The 16,566-nt window shown below is 40.4% G+C and overlaps 1 protein-coding gene across 1 annotated transcript in view; it reads right to left on the bottom strand.

Moving 5' to 3' along the window:
* KLHL6 (kelch like family member 6) overlaps nt 1-16,566 on the bottom strand; it is an 82,435-nt gene that overhangs the window by 23,101 nt on the left and 42,768 nt on the right. Inside the window, exons 4-5 of the mRNA XM_089672345.1 lie at nt 8,806-9,043; nt 5,320-5,522 (exon numbers count right to left, since the gene is read on the bottom strand). Of these exons, the coding sequence (XP_089528471.1) occupies nt 5,320-5,522; nt 8,806-9,043 (441 nt within the window). The remainder of the gene's footprint in view (nt 1-5,319; nt 5,523-8,805; nt 9,044-16,566) is intronic.

Here is a 16,566-nt window from a genome sequence, read left to right as displayed (position 1 = left end):
TAAAAGATATAATAACAAAAAAAATAAAACTGAACAACCAAAACACAGAAACCTAACAATTAACTAAATATACAAATATATACAAGTAGGAAAATGCAAGGCAGGAAAACTTGGAGAAGCAGATGGGAAGGGGGAAACAAGACTGAGAAGGAGCAAGGCAGCAAGGTACTAGATATAGGGCAGGAGCAAGAGCAGAATCAGGAATTCAAACCAAACTAAAATGATTAATTATGGATTCAACCAGGACTCAAGGGTTTTTTTATATTTGTTTGTGTTGTACTAACATAGATACCGTAAATAAACTGATGATCAGAAAAAATTCATGAACAACTTTTTTTAATGAAAACATCTTAAAAACATGACAAAACAAAACAAAAAAGCACCACACTCCACAGATCTCATACTAATCCCCTAGGATTGGGGGTTATGGTGGACCAAGTATTGAGATGTATGTAGTCCCATAATAGCCAACACAGCTCCATATTGTAAAGTTGAACAAATGAAGTCCTTATTGGAGAGATGATCCCTAAATTATGATGCTACACCTTTTAAAGGAAACATACATTGCAGAGGAAATGTCCATGTTGCATGTCCAGAGGAGGAAATTAATACAGCATCAACCTCCCTCATGCACTGTATAAATAATCCAATGTGTCTTAAGGTGAATAATTGAAAAGCCCAAGTGGAAGACAATAACTGAATGTAGTCCAGAGGAGAAGGCAAACTGTGCTTAAATGCAATGTGAATGATGCAAATCTTCACCCCCCTCTAGTACCCAATGGATGAGAGTGCCATCCCAGGGAGGATTCTAGTAGGCAAGACCTCCCTCATACATGTACATTTGTCTTCAAAATGGCATCCAAATGGGCATAAAAATAGAAGGAGCAGTCCCTTTAGACATGATAATGCACGAGTTCCTTGAGATAAAGGCAGTTCATAGTATCAGAGCTATGTCCAGCATGGAGTAATCAATACTTATCAAACTGAGGCATGGGTCATCATTGATGGATCTGAGGATGTGGAAGTGCCGTTCCTGACCAGTTTCGCCGGTTAAACTGGCTGCTTCAGAGGTAGGCTTCAAGGTTCTTCTGCAATATACGTTTCCTTTGAAAGGTGTAACATCATAATTTAGGGATCATCTCTCCAATGAGGGCTTCATCTGTTCAAATTCACAATACGGAGCTGTGCTGGCTATTATGGGACTACATACATCTCAATATTTTGTCCACCATTATCCCCCAATCTAGTATGAGATCTTTGGAGTGTGGTGCTTTTTTATTTTGTTTTGTCATGTTTTTAAGATGTTTTCATTAAAGAAGAATTTTTTTTGATCATCAGCCCATTTATCTTTGTTAGTACAAAACAAATATAAAAAACCCTTGAGTCCTGGTTGAATCCATAACTAATCATTTTAGTTTGGTTTGCATTCGGATGTTTGATTGGGGATTCCCGCACTATTTATTATCTTGAGACCTTGAGGCTCTTTTGTTTGAGAGATATTACAGAATCAGGAATTAATGGCAACAGAGTCTGGCAGCAGCACGGCAAACAGGATACAAGACAGGTGCATCCAAAACACTGACGCAGAGAGCCATAGCAGAAAGGGAACTTAAGTACCACAGGTACTAGCAGGTGAGGCCAGGTGGAACTGATTGCTGGAACCTGCTGACTGTTGGGAGACACCTGCTGGTGGACACTAAAACTGAAGCTTTCCACCCACAGATCCACAGCACCACCAGCAGGTGAACCAGGTTGTGACACATAGTAAAACATTCTACTACTCCTATTGAGCATCTAGTTTCCTGACTACCCATCACATTTTTTTCAGGCCATGGAGTGAAAGGACACTAAAAACAGAAACAAATTGACCATAGTTTGGAAAGCATATGTGTGATAATTTTTCACAGCCTAGATGCATAGAGGGGTCCAAGGAGCACCTTCAAGCTTTCAAGGGGCATAAATTACACATCTGATTTTCTGACTATCTATCACATTTCTTGAGGCCCTGAATTGGCAAGACACTAGAAACTACCACAAAATTACCACATTATGGAAAGCAGACACTCCAAGATATTTTTAAGAAACACGGTGAGTCTTTTAAAAATGTTTTTCGCCATTGTTTTTTGGAAAATGCAGAAAGAAAATAGCAAATAATTTTCTCTACACAGTATAGCCATACTTAGAATTACACCCCAAGACATATGCTACTCATTATGCCTTGCAGCATAGAAGGGGAAAAATCTTCAGGGACATAAACTACACATTTAATTAACTGACTAGCTATGACATTATTGGATGCTGCAGAGTGCCAGAACAGGAGAAACACCCACAAAATGTTCCCATTTTGAGCAAAATCACTCAAACTTATTTTTTTGAGGCATGGTGAGTCTTTTGAAGATTTACATTTTTTTCAGAAAATTGAAAAAATGTTTTTACACAAAGATGTAAATTAATAGAATATTTCCAAAACACAGTATGGAAATACTTAGAATGCCCCCTAAAACACATTCTGCTACTCCTTCCAAGTATAGGAATATCACATATGTAAGACTTTTTCAGAGCATAGCTGCATAGAGGGGCACAAGATCCAAGGAGCAATTTTCAAGTTATGCAGCTAATTCCTTAACTACCTATCACATTTTTCACCAGGATGTTCTACACTGCTAGTGCTTGCCTTCTGCAATTCAGTCGGGTATTCAGTGCTTGGTGACATAGTATCCCTGACTTTTAGCAGGAAACCCTTTCACCCTCTGAATCTGAGATGGCCATTAACCACTTACCCTCCAGAGGATTTACCCCCCTTCCTGACCACGCCATTTTTTTGCGTTATGGCTCTGCATTACTTAGCTGACAATTGCATGGTCATGCAACGCTGCACCCAAATGAAATTTACATCCTTTTTTTCCCACGAATAGAGCTTTTGGTAGTATTTGATCACCTGTGCATTTTTATTTTTTTGCACTATAAAAAAAAGTCTGACAATTTTGAGAAAAAAAACAATATTTTTGAACTTTTTACTATTAAACATGTCCAGTAAAGAAAATGTAAAAATCAAATTTCGGCATAAATTTAGGCCAAAATGTATTCTGCTACATGTCTTTGCTAAAAAAAAAAATCCAATACGTGTAAATTAATTGGTTTACGTGAAAATTGTAGCGTTTACAAATGCAGGTATATATACTGGGCTTTTTGTAATGGCGGCAATCAGCGACATATAGCGGGACTGCTGTGGGCATTCTGACACACGGGGGAACTGACTTGGTGTCACTGACGTCCCCAGTGACACCAATACAGTGATCAGCACTAATAAAAACCACTGACACTATACTAATGGCACTGGGCATGAAGGGGTTAACATGTGGGGCGATCAAAGGGTTAACTGTGTGCTGTGTGCCATTTTACTTGATGTTCTTTGCTTGTGCTTCACTGTAAGCACACTGCTTTGCATGGTGGGCTGTGCAGGAGCTGACAGGGAGGAGAACTATTTTGTTTACTAACAGTTCTCCCCCCCGTTGGAGAACCTCGGCAATCATCGGGCGCCAGCAAGTAATCACCGGCCAGGATCTGATTGACAGCAGCAGCCGCGAATGTGATTTTTTGCACAGCTGCAGCCCTGTAGCAGTATTTCTGCTATAGGGTGTAGCTAAAGCAGTTAATGAACCACTTTCTTCCTCAGGTGTCCTCCCCACTGCTGTCATTGGTCATAATCAAAATGTGAAAGGCCTCCACATTATTGTACATTTTTGGAGATTGGTGTACATGTTGGACATTTTGACTGTGGGGGTACTGGTATCTGAAGACACTGGTACAGGTGCTGGTTGGCTATCAGGACATTGGCTTCGACTGTCATTGGTACTAGATGACACTGTACTGGTGTGGCTGGTGATCAGGTTACTGGTGCTGGTTTACACTGGCACTGGTGTCACTGTACTAATGTGGTGGTCATCATGACACTGTTGCTGGCTTACACTGGTTCTGGTGACACTGTATTGGTGTGGCAGAGGACAGCAACACTGTCGCTGGCTTACACTGCCACTGGTGCTGCTAGTGATCAGAACACTGTATAACAAAATAATGCTATGCAAGCAAAGGGCTCACGCTGAAAGAGATCCCAAAAAAGAACAAAACTGCTGCTTTATTCCAAAGGCCCCATTCACACCATTGAATACATTTTTAGTGCATTGATGTACATTTCCTTAAAAGTGCACCTGTGGACATTCAAATACCAGCTCTGTGTTTACATTGTAAGACTGTAAAGCGGGGTATACAAGTTCAGATTTTTGGCTGAACAATAAAAAAAAGAAAAGACTGATCCCTATATCAACACAAATGAGTGATGCAGGGATCTCCCCTGCTGCACTACTGTATTTTGACAGGGGCCCATCGGCTGCAAGTGCTGGTTTTCCAACATGACCGTTCTATAGGAGCTGGTCATTAGACCAACTTCTTTTGAACAGACAGCAGTACACATGGACTGAAAGTTGGATTTTTGACTTGTGTATACCCTGCTTTAGGCTAACACATCACTGTTGAGGGAGGGAGCAGGTGCTAAAGATTTATTTATTACAGGTACTTATATAGCACCAACAATTTAAGCAGCCCTTTACATATAGTGCATTCACATCTGTCCCTGCCCCCAAGGAGCTTACAATCTAAGGTCCCTAGCTCACATTCATACATTTACATACCAGGGCCATTTGACCTACCAGCAAGTCTTTTGGAGTGTGGGAGGAAACTGGAGTATACCCACAAAGGCAGGTTTTAACATGTGTTGTCACAAGCACAAAAGTGTGAATCCAGCCCAAGGCAGTGCAATTTATGCCAGACCTGTAGGCCACTCCTGGTTTAATGTATTCACAATATTACTCCTAGCTTAGCAGAGAAGCATAGCATGAAATATATTTCTCTGTGGAGAGACAGAGAGGTGTCCAACTTTAACCTGCTCTTATGTTTTGTTCAGGGGTGTCAAACTGCCGGCCCTCCAGCTGTTGGGAAACTACAAGTCCCATCAAGGCTCTGCCTTTGGGAGCCATGCTTGTAACGGTCAATCTTGCAATCCCTCATGGGAGTTTGGCAACAGCTGGAGGGCCACCAGTTTAACATCTGTGGTTTTGTTAATCAAATCTGAAAAGTGAAGTGAAACTTACACTTCAAGCATTATTCTGTAAGATTAAGCAAAATTGCTCTTAGCAACTAATTAGTATTTTTCACTGAAAGCAGTAAAAAATGTGATTGGTTGCTGAGGGTTAAAGTACTTTCAATGAACAAGCCAACTTGGGCACAGGAAAAAATGACAAGCAGCTCAAAAAACACACTTACCTCTGTCCAGCAGTTGTGAAAAGGATCATATGCCTCAACGCTGTAGATTCTTTGGCTGCCATCAAAGCCACCAATTGCATACACTTTTCCACACAGTGCTGCCATTTTGTGCCTCCACCTGCCCACATTCAGAAATTCTATTTGTATCCATTTATTGATAGAAGAGTTATATTTCCAAACTTCATGGTGTGTTTCTTTTCCACCTAAAACAGCAAGTCATTTGGGCATTTTGGAAAATGGTCTACAAGTTTGTGGATATGGCTAAGCATTTAAGCAATAAAACAAAAGGAAAATTCTCACCAAATAAGACAATAAGTAGAAATAAGTATAAGAAATAAGAAAGAACCTCCTACTAGCCCACCACTCTCTTGGAATTTGTGATTCACACTGGTTTAGTATCCAAACTCTCTCTCCAGATCCTTTACTGGGAAGCAGCTCCAACAAGCTAAGCTACTAAGGAACTAATGTGAAAAGCATAGAACTGTTGAGCTATTTAGTAACTGGTAAATGTTGGAGTTTAAAAGAGAAGTACAGCCAAAGATCATTTGGCTGTACTTCTCCTGTGGATCACAGGAGTGCAGTTCTTTCTGCACTTCTGTGACCTATTTTCATCCGACAACGGCTAAAGTCCTCTGTCGATTTACGTCACTCAGCCAGTCCAAGCTGGGTAAAGATCCCAACTTTAGAGTTGGAATCCACCCAGGTGTCTGGATTGGCACCTGGTTCAGCCTCTCAGCAATCTGCAGAGAGCCTGAGCCAGCCACTCCCTCCCCCTCCACAGCCCAGAGCTCCAGTGAGCATGGGAGGGGGGGGGGGGCAGAGCAGAGAGGGGTGATTGATAGTCACCAGCTCTCTGCTCATGGAGCACTGAGAACTGAGCAATCAGCAGTCTTTGATTACTCAGTTCCCAGTCTTAGAGCTGGCGGGGGGACAGATGCAGAATTGGTTCTATGCTGCATCAACCTAGGTAAATACGATTTCTGGAAAAAAAAAATAAACTTCTCTTTTAAGCCAACAAATAGATTTTTTACATATCTGAGAGATAGTGGTGGCAGGAACGTCTCTCTTAAAGAAAATATGTAGACAACTTAAAGTTAACCTGTGCTTTGCCCATGCATTATTGCCCATTACTTATACTTACCTACCTTTTACTAATCCACCAGTCCATTCACTAATATGAGTGAAAAGAAGACCTGTGTAAACTCAGAATTTATCTGATGAAGGCTTACACAGATCCTAGGACTCTCGCCAAGCCACCTTGTGACAGCACTGGTGTCTGACAATTGGCTGCTTAGGTAACAGTGTCAAGAGCTCCCATGGTCAAACTGTGGCCTGCCCTTTTCGTACTCTCCTTGTCTCTCTATTAGCCAAAATGGCCACCCATCATGCTTTGTGGCCAACTGGGGGTTGAAAAAAGTAGGAAAGTAAAGGCCACAGCACAACAATGAGTTGTGCTTTTTGCTTCAGTGATAAAGCACAAAAATGCTTAGGCTACCTGGATGTAATAGAGGAATTATTTTATTATTATTATTTATTCTGAAGAATAAATCAAGAGCAGTGAAAACACATAAAGGCATATGCAAAGACCCAAAATCCCAAGGTGGGCATGAACAGAGCAAACAACTATGGAAAGGATATTGCACCACTATAACTCCAAAATATATAGAAGAAAGCAGTAGATCATGGTGCTCAAATTGATCATATAATACTACGCCTACAGATTTGGCCAGACTGGCCCTCACATATAGAAATCCAAAGAAGCAGCTCTGTAGTTGAGGTCTGACAGAAGAGTACAGATACCTGTAGGCAAAAATCCAGTGTGGATCACTTAAAGGGTTTGTCCCCCCTTAACAAAAAGCTGCCTATGCAGGTAAGGGGAGCCTGTAGACAAAAACTAGATAATATCCTTGCTATAGGTAAATGCCTTTTATGTACTCCAGAAGCCTGTTTGAAAACTTGCAGAGGTGGCATCTTCTCATCCTGTCTTGTTGCTAGGATGTTTCCAAGACATTCTAAGCCATTATTGCTCACCCCTATCATTAGTTGAGCAAGATCTCAAACCCCGACACACATGTGATCCACTATCTCCTTAGCACCTGTCCCAGCATTACTGACCTCAGAGTTAACATGAAAGGGAAGAGAGTGCACATGCAAGGAGGTTTGAACTGGCTGACTGTCTTAGCAGCGTCCTAGCAACAAGGCAGAATAAGATGATGCCATCTTTAGAAGTTTTTCAGCCAGGCTTCAGGTGGTACTTAAATGGCCTACACCTATAACACCTACACTCACCATCAAATTTACTAGGTACACCTTGCTAGTATTGGGTTGGAACCCCTTTTGTCTTCAGAACTGCCTTCTTTGTGGCATAGATTCAACAAGTGTTGGTAAAATTCCTCAGAGATTTTAGTTCATATTGAAATAAGTTACTGTTGCCTTTCTATCATCTCCAACCAGTCTGCCCATTCTCCTCTCACCTCTGACATCAACAAGGCATTTTCGTCCACACAACTGCAGTTCACTGGATATTTTCCTTTTTTTCCCTTTTTTTTGGACCATTCCCTGTAAACCCTAGAGATGGTTGTGCGTGAAAATCCCAGTAGATCAGCAGTTTTTGAAATATTTAGGCCAGCCCAACTGGCATCAACAACCATGCCACGTTCAAAATCACTTAAATCCCCTTTTTTTCCCCCATTCCGATGTTCCGTTTGAACTTCAGAAAGTCATCTTCACCATGTCTAGATGCCTAAATGCATTGAGTTGCTGCCATGTAATTGGCTGATTAGCAACTTGTGTTACCAAGCAATTGAACAGGTGTACCTAGTAAAGTGGCCAGTGAGTGTATTGGACTTTGGTCAAAGCTGCACAGTTTTTTTTTTATCAACAGGCAACCCTTATTTGCATAAGTAGTTTTTTGGTAAAGGTGAACTAACCCTTTAATATTTTATTCAGAAGCTTATGCATGCCTCCATTCTTGCGAGAACATATTTATTGGACCCCTTTCACATTTCAGTACCTATTTCTATGTGTTGAGCATTAAAAGTATTTTATGTCAATCATTTCTGCACAGTTACAATTGCTTTTTCCTAGGGAGGCTTTACGATGAGAATTTGCTTTTTAATATTATTTTATTCTACTAATATAGCACTATGTATTTTAATATGTATATTTTTAAATTTCTTTCAAGATGGTTTTTGATTATTTTAATCAACTATCTACAAGTTGCCATAATTAAGTACTGTATATAGCTCTAACGAGCAGGGCCCTGTGTTTCTTCTTGTACCAAATTGTATTTTAACTGTAATGTCTACCTTCATTTTGTAAAGCGCTGCGCAAACTGTTGGTGCTATATAAATCCTGTATTATAATAATAATAATAATAATATTGTTAGATGGACTCTGTATCAGGTTTCCAGGTTATCAAATCAAATGAACATGAGGAGTGTGTATTTCCATAAACAAAGTTTGCTAAAACATCATCATACATGCCTGAAATGTAGACTTCATTTTTAAAGGTAATGCATGCAAATTCTACCCATTTTTTAGGTTCACTTTCACTTTCTTGTTCACACACTGGTAATTTTGCAACCTCCAGACGACTTCTTCTTAGAGGATCCAGGCAAGTTACTTCAGTAACAAACTTTTCATCTTTAGTGCATCCACCGATTATCATGAAAACCTCAGACTGATACTCATGAATTCGTGGTTTTGTCCTTTCAGAAATGATCTAAAACAAGAAATAAATTGTGTGGATTGAATAATAGTAGGCTTAATAAAAAATTAAGAAACTGACATATGTATTTACAACTAGAGCATAAACATGTGTTCCCTACCAGTGGTTCATTGTTGTCTTCTAGCTCCTGCCCACACACTTTGCATAAGTATGAAGCTATGTGAAAACTGCCCATTGTATATAATTTCAAGAACAACAGAAGGATTTTATAGTTGCAAGAACAACAGAAGGATTTTTACAGAAGGGGATTCAGGCCCTAGGTTTTTTGTAAATATTTTCTAGACAATGTATAGATGCTTCCCAAAATTAAAGTATTAAACCCAATCATTAATATTTTAAACTGCATGTAAATGAAAAATGGCAGAAGGAACCTGTTGGAGATCAGCAGTGCAAAAAAGATAAAAAATACGTTGGAACATAGTATTTTATGGAGAAAAAATATTGCAATTGTTTATACTATGTGGTACATTAGCAAATACTGTACATGTTATTGTTTAGGTGTATTTTGAATTCAAAACCATCATAAAACTGTTTCTGTTTCCAGGCACCACTGTTAAGAGTAGAGTAAGCTTTATGTTTAGAGTAAGCATTACGGAGGGGATGTCCTCTGGTACATATGGCTGTCTTTGCCATGCTCATTCACAATTAGCTGCTACAACACCTTCCAACAAAGCAAGCACCTTTTCTGGAAGATCATTGCAATTTAAAGCTGATTCTTCTGATCCATGTTCTCCCTCTACAGAGATCACTTGAAAATCCTCTCCAAAAAATTTAGCATTTTAGCTGGACACTTGATACAGCATACAATTAGGTAGGAACTAGAGTGTATTTTAGTACATACATATTTAGAATTTTTATTATAATGTTAATATGAAAGTTATTTTAAATTGGGGGGCATGCAATATTACCCCAAGTTCATACGTATGCAGATTTCACTGCATTTTCCAGTTTTCAGAAATGCACTACAGTTCATTTAACAGGATTTCCTATAGATCTAGTTCACATCTCTGCAATTTGAGCCAGTGTGGATTTTTCAAAGTGCCAGGAATTTTTTTCCCACAGCAGATTGCATTTTGCGTGTAATAGACTTCAATGGAATCGCACCAAAAATGCAATTATTGCATTTTTGATGTGTTTATCCATTTTGTGAGTTATGTTTTGTGTGACTATTTTCTGGTTGTTAAGGAGCGCATGGCCACCAGCATCCTTAACAACCAGTAAACAACATAGTTGTTAAGGAGCGGGCCGCCGCCGTGTCCTTAACAACCGATGAGTCATCAGCTCCCTGCTGACAGCTGAACATAAACCGACCTATTGCCGGCAATTGAAAAAAAAAAACAGTGAAAAAATAACGTGGGGTCCCCCCAATCCTTACCAAGCCCTTCGAGTCTGGTATGGATTTTAAGGAAAACCCCACAGAAAAACATTTTAAAAAATGGTGACGTCACCAGGTGGCTCCAGCCCTTAGGTTATTTAAGAGCTGTTAAACAGCAAAGCTGTCAGATGGCGGGAGCCTTCGTCAGGAGATATATATTTTTTCTCTTCGGGATGGCAGCGGTATTCATCATGATTAATGCTGGATCTACATCAGGGGGATAATTTTTTTCTTTTAGTTTTTAAATAAAGGACTTGTCAAAAACTGTCATTAAATTTTTATTCACTTTTTACACTTTTTTGTTGTTTTTATTCCATACTCATTCACATGGAAGGGTTGGGATCTGGGGGCCCCTTTGTTAAAGCTTCCTGATTAAAGTAAGTCACCTCCTGCAGACCCTCACAACCATAGCACAGGGTAGTGGGGAATAGGCCTTTGTCTCCATCAACATGGGGACAAGGTGCTTTGGGGGGGGGGAGCCTCCCTGCCCCAAATCATCCCCCACATGTTGAGGGCATTTGGCCTGGTATGGTTCAGGAGGGGGGACACTCACTCACCTCCCCCCCTTTCCTGGCCTGCAGGGCTGGAGGGGCCTGGCCTGGTATGGATTGCGGGGGGGGGACCTCACGCAGTTTTTTTTCCTGATTTTTTTAAATGCCGGCAATAGGTTTGTTTATATGCAGCTGTCAGTTGTTAATGACACTGTGGCTGCCTGCTTCTTAACAACCATGTTGTTTACTGGTTGTTGAGGATGCCTTCTTTTGGTGACATTTGATCACCACTGTTTATTTTATTATTAATTATATAAACAAAAAAGACCAAACATTTTTGGGGGAAAAAATAAAAAAAACAGTATATTTTCTGCTATAAAACATATGCAATTAAAAAAATTTAATAAATCAAATTTCTTCATAAATTTAAGCCAAAATGTATTCTGCTACAAGTCTTTAGTAAAAAAAATTTTTTATTTTACTAAGAAATGTGACTAAACACAGGGCTCTCTGCTGTCATTCGCTCATCAGATCAGCGAGTCTGACCATAAATCACTGGTACAGCAGGGCTGCTCTGCCACAGTAAATCTGCAGTAGGTGGTCCCTAAGTAGGTAATGAAATCAAATGAAATTAAATAAGCACCGAGCATAGTCAGCAATGGCAACCTACATTTTTCTCCCAGAAAAGGGAAAATTGGAAAAGGAAAGTGGACTACAGTCACATTTGAGTGTAGTGTATTCAGGCAATTTTAACGTTTTTTTGTGTGCTTTTTTTCACATTTTAGGAGCTACAGTTTGTGTCTTACATGACCTTCACATGCGATTGTGTGTTTTTTTATCATGGCAAGCCCTGAAAATGAACACACACTTGCATACATTTTTTTCCGATTAAAGCGGAGCTCCACCCAAAAGGGGAAGTTCCGCTTTAAGGACTGCTCCCCCGTTCCCCATTCAGGACTGGCACCTTTGGGGAGCGGGGGGGAGCAGGTACCCGAATTTAACAGGTACCCGCTCCCACTTCTGGTCCGATCGCCTAGGCAATCGGAAGTGGAAGGTGTCCTCCCTCCCTCACTGTAGTCTTTTGGGACACGTGACAGATCCCAGAAGACTACAGAACCATTCAGGAAGCGCAGCGCTACTCGCAAATGCGCAGTGGGTACCCGGCTGTAAAGCCGCAAGCTGTCACAGCTGGATGCCCACACTGAAGATGCCGGCCTCCTGGAATACAGGACGGACGGTGAAACGAGCTGCGTGGGACACACCATTGGGCCAAGGGACAGGTAAGTGGCTGTTTTTTAAAAATCAGCAGCTACAGTTTTTGTAACTGCTGACATTATTTTTTTGTTAGGTTGAGTGGAACTCCGCTTTAAGGTCTGTGGAGCAAAAACGCTCAAATTGTCCCAGAAAGAAGCTTCTATACTTTTCTGGGTGAGAAGCATCTAAACACTCAAGCGTGACCAGGCATCATAAAACAATGCTGAGGGCTTGTAGCTTTCCAGCTACAAAACACCCAGGTGTGAACAGGGCCTTAGCATCTACTTTATTATCTCTACATTTTAAAAACAGTGTACAAGGATTGGTAACACACAGACTAAGAACTTCCTTGTTATGAAGTGGTTATATTGATAATAATTAATATTTAATAATTTAGAAGACACATAATGCTAATAAGATTAATGCAGTAAATAAGAACAATTTGGATGAGCTATTTAACTTTTGTATACTTTCATGCTTCAGAAAAGAAACTGTCAGCAGGTGGAGACAGAGGACAAAAAGACAGTAAATCACACAGTGAACTCACATTAAAGACCTACAAGAGAAGCACAGAATTCAGCAATGCATATACCATAGGAATAGTTGTTTATATGAGTCGAAATTTTACTTTTTCAGATGTATTTTTGACCAAAAAAAACGAATGATTTCAGCTGCTATAACCCTAATAGCCTAATTGTAAGAGTTTGAAATGTTCATGACCACCTCATCTATTATAATTTATTTGATCTGAGCCAATATGAAGACTCACCAAACTTTAACAACTGCAATTAGTATGGCAGCTGAAAAGTGGAGATGCTGATATTTAAAAGTTTAATACAGAGACTTCTAGAGCTTGTATAAAAACAAAGAAATGCCAAGTGACGACAACTCTGAGTTTACATTATTTTACTGATATTTGTCTTAACTGCAGTTGAAACCTATGTCCCCAAAAGTCCCTCATCCTTCCCATCACATTAGTAATGAGAAGTATAGAACACAGATAAGTTCCTCATCCTTCCCATCACATAAGTAATGATATTTGGCACCTTTTGGGTGGGTGGGGAGAGCAAATACCTGTTTTTGACAGGTACCCACTCCCATTTCCGGATCAGTTCGCGGCGGCGAAGTGAGCCGGAAGTTCAGCCCCATCCTCCCTCCCGCAGTCTCCTGGGAACTTTCACAGGTCCCAGAAGACTGCCGGACCAATTAGGAGGCGCAGCATGACTCAAGCATGCACAGTGGGTACCAGTCTGTGAAGCTGTAAGCTGTCACAGCCTGGTGCCCACAGTTTAGATGCCGGCACCATGGAGGAAAGGAGGTGAGAAGGGATGGTGCAAGTGAGAACATCGCTGGACCCTGGGACAGGTGAGTGTGTGTTTTTGTAGCTGCTGACTTTTAATAAAACACAAAAAATGGCTGGAACTCTGCTTTAATTCCTCTATGACTTCTTGCCATCATCAAGGGAGCAGCTATCTGATTGGATGCTGGTGCCCCGATTGACCTTTGTGGCCATCTTTGGTAAGGGCAGTATTTATTTAAAGTGGCAGTAAAGTCTGATTTTGTACTTGTGAAAAATAAAAGGAGCTAATCCCACTATTGAAATTAATAATCACAATAATTATGTAAACAGTAAAATCAAAACATTTTCTTCAATTCAAAATCTCAATAAGTGTCCATTTCTTCAAAATGTTCCATACAATGCTTTCAGTGATTTCATCAATATTATAGTGCTTTCATTCCATTAATGTTCCCAAAACCAGTGATTTGTCCAATCGATCACCTATTTCACCACATGTGGTAAAACTGAATGACTTACCAGCCTACATGTATAAGCACAGCATATGATCCAACCCAAATTTGGGAAAGGAGTCTGTCACCGTGGGGTGTAGTGCCTTGTATTTATCCCATGCCTTTGTGATAGTGCTGTCAGTGACACATGATATGTGAGTGCAATTTTATTTTCACTTTTCTACTTTTAATAAATATACACCATGGTAGCGATTTTTTTCTTTTGAGTGTACACATTGCCATATCCCATAGTTACGGGGGGAGAGTTGGAGAAGACCTTGGTAACGGCCGCCTTTCTTAAATTTGGGTTCGATCCTATGATATGCTTATACATGTAGGCTTCTGGTAAGTCATTCAATCTTACCACATGTGGTGAAATAGGTGATCCATTGGACACATCACTGGTTTAGGGCACATTAATGGAATGAAAGCACTATAATATTGATGAAATCACTGAAAGCATCCTATGTAACATTTGAAGAAATGGACACTTAATGAGATTTTGAATTGAAAAAAATGTTTTGATTTAACTGTTTACATAATTATTGTGAATATTCATTTCAGTAGTGGGATTAGCATCTTTATTTTTCACAGATTTTGGTATAGAGTTTATTCACACAATATAGAGCTGGTTTTTCCTTTGCATATATATGTTTTGGTAAGGCTTATCTGTAGGTATTGTAAATACCTCCTAAACATGCACCTTTAGGAGATATTTATCTGTGTAGAGCACTGGCACATGCGCTCTGAAGGTACAGCATCCCATGCTTTTCCTTCAGAGCTCTGTGCTGTAAAAAGTTACTCTCACGCACATGCACGAGAGTGACGTCATCGCGGTTCGACCATTCAAGCTGCTTGAGCCCACGAACCCAGAAGAAGGACCGAGTGAAGATGGAAGCCCTGTCAGCGCGCTGCTGGCGAGCTTCATTTTAAAGGTAAGTTTCACATAATGTGCTAGTATGCAATTCATACTAGTACATTATTCCTTTGTTTTGCAGGGGGAAACATTTTTTTTACTGCTTTAAGACAGTGGCTTTCGGTTTAGCTTTGCATTTGGCAAGTGGTTAGTGTAGGAACAGGTTCCCTATCTGTCCTGGAGAGTTTTCAGAGTAAGGAGCAGGTTCCAGAGGCGTATGGACAGTGCAGGGACTACAACTCTCATGTTTGTCGACACACTACGCTGCTCCCTGCTCACAGACTTGTTTGGTGCTCTGGATTTTTTATATATATATTTTTTTTTTCTCTGAGGCTTCTACTGCATATGCACTAGTTGGCTCAGCTGCATAAGCTTCAATGGGATGCCTATAGCCATGTCTATGTACTAATGAGTTCATGTTGCTGACTACCACTCAAAGCAGAAAAGATGTCCGAGAAACAGAGATTGCAAAAATTAGCAGGTTTTTTAGAATCAGAGGCTCAATCCATATCTATTAGTTCTTCAATTATGGCCTTGATGCATTGTGCACTAACATGTGTTCCACAAAAACTCTCAGATCCTACCCTGTTCAGAGCTTTTTCTGCACTGAAAAAACAATCTAACCACCAGAAAATTGAAGCGAATCATCACTAGGGCAGGTCATCTGAGCAGGTAGTCCTTTACACATACATAATAGCTGGCACCAGGGGCTGACTGATCATTTGGAAACTCGGGCACTGCCCGGCGGCCCGGGGTCAGTAGGGGGCCCCATGAGATGCCCCTGGTACCTTTTTCATAGGCTTTTTTGAGTGTGGGCAAGGACACGGGGGCCCCATGATCCCCTATTGCCCGGGGGCCCCATGAGTTGTCAGTCCGCCCCTGGCTGGCACCATGTATTTTAGTAGAAAGGCACTGTTCACAGAATCCACTTTTGTTTCTGAGCTTAAAGAAATGTCCAACACTTGGTGCCTTGCTCAGACAGAAATGTAACAAAATTTTAAACCATAGTAAACAAACTTGTAAATCATACATTCAGAGATTCAGCTTAGCAATTTCACTGGACAAACATTTTTTTCAAACATTTTGCTTCCCCATTTTGATAGACGCCTTCAAACTGAACACAAATGTGATTTCAGAATGACTGTACCATGAAGGAATCTTGAGAAATATAAAATTAAAGTGAATGTAAAGGTTCATAAAAAAAAAAGAAAACTAAATATGTTATACTTGCTTTGTGCAATAGTTTTGCACAAGAGTGGCCCCGAACCTCTTCTTCTGGGGTCCCTCGCTTGCGCTCTCAGCTCCTCCTCTTCTCCAATTGCCCCCATAGTGAGTAACTTGCTCTGGGGGTTATTGTGCATGCCTCAATCCTGAGCCAGTAAACACACACAGCACAGCTCAACCCTGTCCCCCCTCTCTCTCCTCACAGGATTTCATTGACAGCAGCAAGAGACAATGGCTCCCACTACTGCTGCTAAGTCCGGTAAGGAGAGAGAGAGCAGCACTGGATCAAGATCGGGCTCAGGTAAGTATTTGAGGGGGGGCTGGAATAAGAAAGGTTTTTTTTTTACTTTAATGCAGAAAATTAATTAGGTAAAAAACCTTTAGCATTTACAGCCAATTTAACTTTTAAAGACTATAATTTTTTTAATCATCCAATGTTTCCAACATGCTGCATGAGTTCAGCAGAGCT

The sequence above is a fragment of the Staurois parvus genome, unplaced genomic scaffold (assembly GCF_062004578.1).
Source record: "Staurois parvus isolate SC_StPar_1 unplaced genomic scaffold, SC_StPar_1.0 ptg000126l, whole genome shotgun sequence".
Taxonomy (NCBI): domain Eukaryota; kingdom Metazoa; phylum Chordata; class Amphibia; order Anura; family Ranidae; genus Staurois; species Staurois parvus.
This window is presented reverse-complemented; position numbering and strand designations above follow the sequence as displayed.